Here is a 1,664-nt window from a genome sequence, read left to right as displayed (position 1 = left end):
TTGTATCGGTATATTAAAACTGTTAAAGTATTCCATTGAGGGAGTCAGCAAGATTCCAGTGGGCATGTTCACGAAGCTATTTTAAGACTAAGATATGTCTCAGACATCACTTATGACACGTCTTAGTCCTAAGTCAATTTCTTGAAGCCGTCCTATTTTAGGACATGTCTTAAAAAATATCTTAACTTTCAGACATCCTAACAGGTGTCTTAACTAGTAAAAATGGCCGTCGCCTATTACAACTACATAAGAAGAAGAAACCCAAACCTACATCGCGAGCGCATATTTCGAGATATCGACAACCCGCTTGATTACCTAGATGACACAGATATCATCTGTAAGTACAGACTGCCCCGTCATAACATAATAGACCTTTGTGGACGCTTCAATCGTGACCTGAGACGACCTACATTGAGGTCACGCCCACTACCCGTATCGCTCCAAGTGATGGTAGCTTTGAGATTTTACGCCACCGGCAGCTTCCAAGCCATTCTAGGTGATGTGCACGGAACATCCAGACCTAGCGTGTCTAGAATAATTAATGATTTTACTGATTGTTTAGTGCGACTTTCTCCTGAGTATGTTAAAATGCCTACCCAAAACGACTCAGTGCAGATCATGCGGGGGTTCAGTGATATTGCAGGCTTCCCAAATGTCATAGATGCAATCGATGGGACCCATATTAGAATAAAATCACCATCTCTTGATGAACACTTGTATGTAAATAGAAAAAAACTACCATTCCATTAATGTGCAGGCTGTGTGTGATTCAAAGCTTAGATTCATGAACATTGTAGCAAAATGCCCAGGCAGCACACACGACTCTTTCATTCTAGAAAACACTGCGTTGAAAGATAGGTTTGAGAGGGGTGCAATTCCTGAGGGGTGGCTCCTTGGGGACAGCGGCTACCCCCTGCGGCTTTGGATGCTCACTCCAGTGCTGAACCCAACAACCAGACCGGGGGAGAGATACAACGCGTCTCACATCAGGACAAGGAATACCGTGGAACGCAGCTTCGGAGTCCTAAAATCAAGATTTAGGTGCCTCGACACAAGTGGAGGATCTCTTTTATTCACCCACGAAGGCATGCAGAGTTACGGTGGCTGTTGCAGTTCTGCACATCATGTGTATTAACAATGGAGTCCTCATTCCAGCGAACTGTGTCGATGCCCGTGACAGAGGACGTATTGGGCGCCCCCAGTACATTGGTCCCATCAACGACGGAGTGACAGTGAGAAACAGAATCATCAACGGACGATTTGCTTAAATTTGTACATATATTTTATCAAATATTGATATATGTTTTTAATACGCCTTCATTCATAAATACATGTATAATAAAATTTGTGAGCAATTTGTATTTATTTTATCTAATTTTATATGAAGCAAAAAAAAAAAGAAAGAAAGAAAAAAAGAAAGAACGAACGAACGAACACAGAGAATCAATCTGATGCAAGTACTTATTCAACGTTGGTAAAAGTTACCCCCCATGCTGGAGAGGTACACTTGATGTTTTTGTTGTTTGATTTAAAGTTTAGCTCTTTCAATTTCTAGCAGTTCCTTCTGAACGTTCAGTTTCTCCCTTTCAATCTGCACAAATTCTTCTTGGAAACGCAAAATATTTGCTCCATAAGTGTCCTCTGGCTGTTTAACACGAGTGGAG

At 41.6% G+C, this 1,664-nt stretch overlaps 1 protein-coding gene across 1 annotated transcript; it reads left to right on the top strand.

The window, feature by feature from the left end:
• Nucleotides 1-222: 222 nt before the first annotated feature.
• Nucleotides 223-1,135, top strand: LOC117688445 (putative nuclease HARBI1). Its single transcript, XM_066085564.1, has 2 exons — nucleotides 223-496; nucleotides 798-1,135. Exons 1-2 carry the CDS (start codon nucleotides 223-225, stop codon nucleotides 1,133-1,135), a joined length of 612 nt encoding a protein of 203 aa, XP_065941636.1.
• The last annotated feature ends 529 nt before the right edge of the window (nucleotides 1,136-1,664 follow it).

The sequence above is a fragment of the Magallana gigas genome, chromosome 1 (assembly GCF_963853765.1).
Source record: "Magallana gigas chromosome 1, xbMagGiga1.1, whole genome shotgun sequence".
NCBI lineage: Eukaryota > Metazoa > Mollusca > Bivalvia > Ostreida > Ostreidae > Magallana > Magallana gigas.
This window is presented reverse-complemented; position numbering and strand designations above follow the sequence as displayed.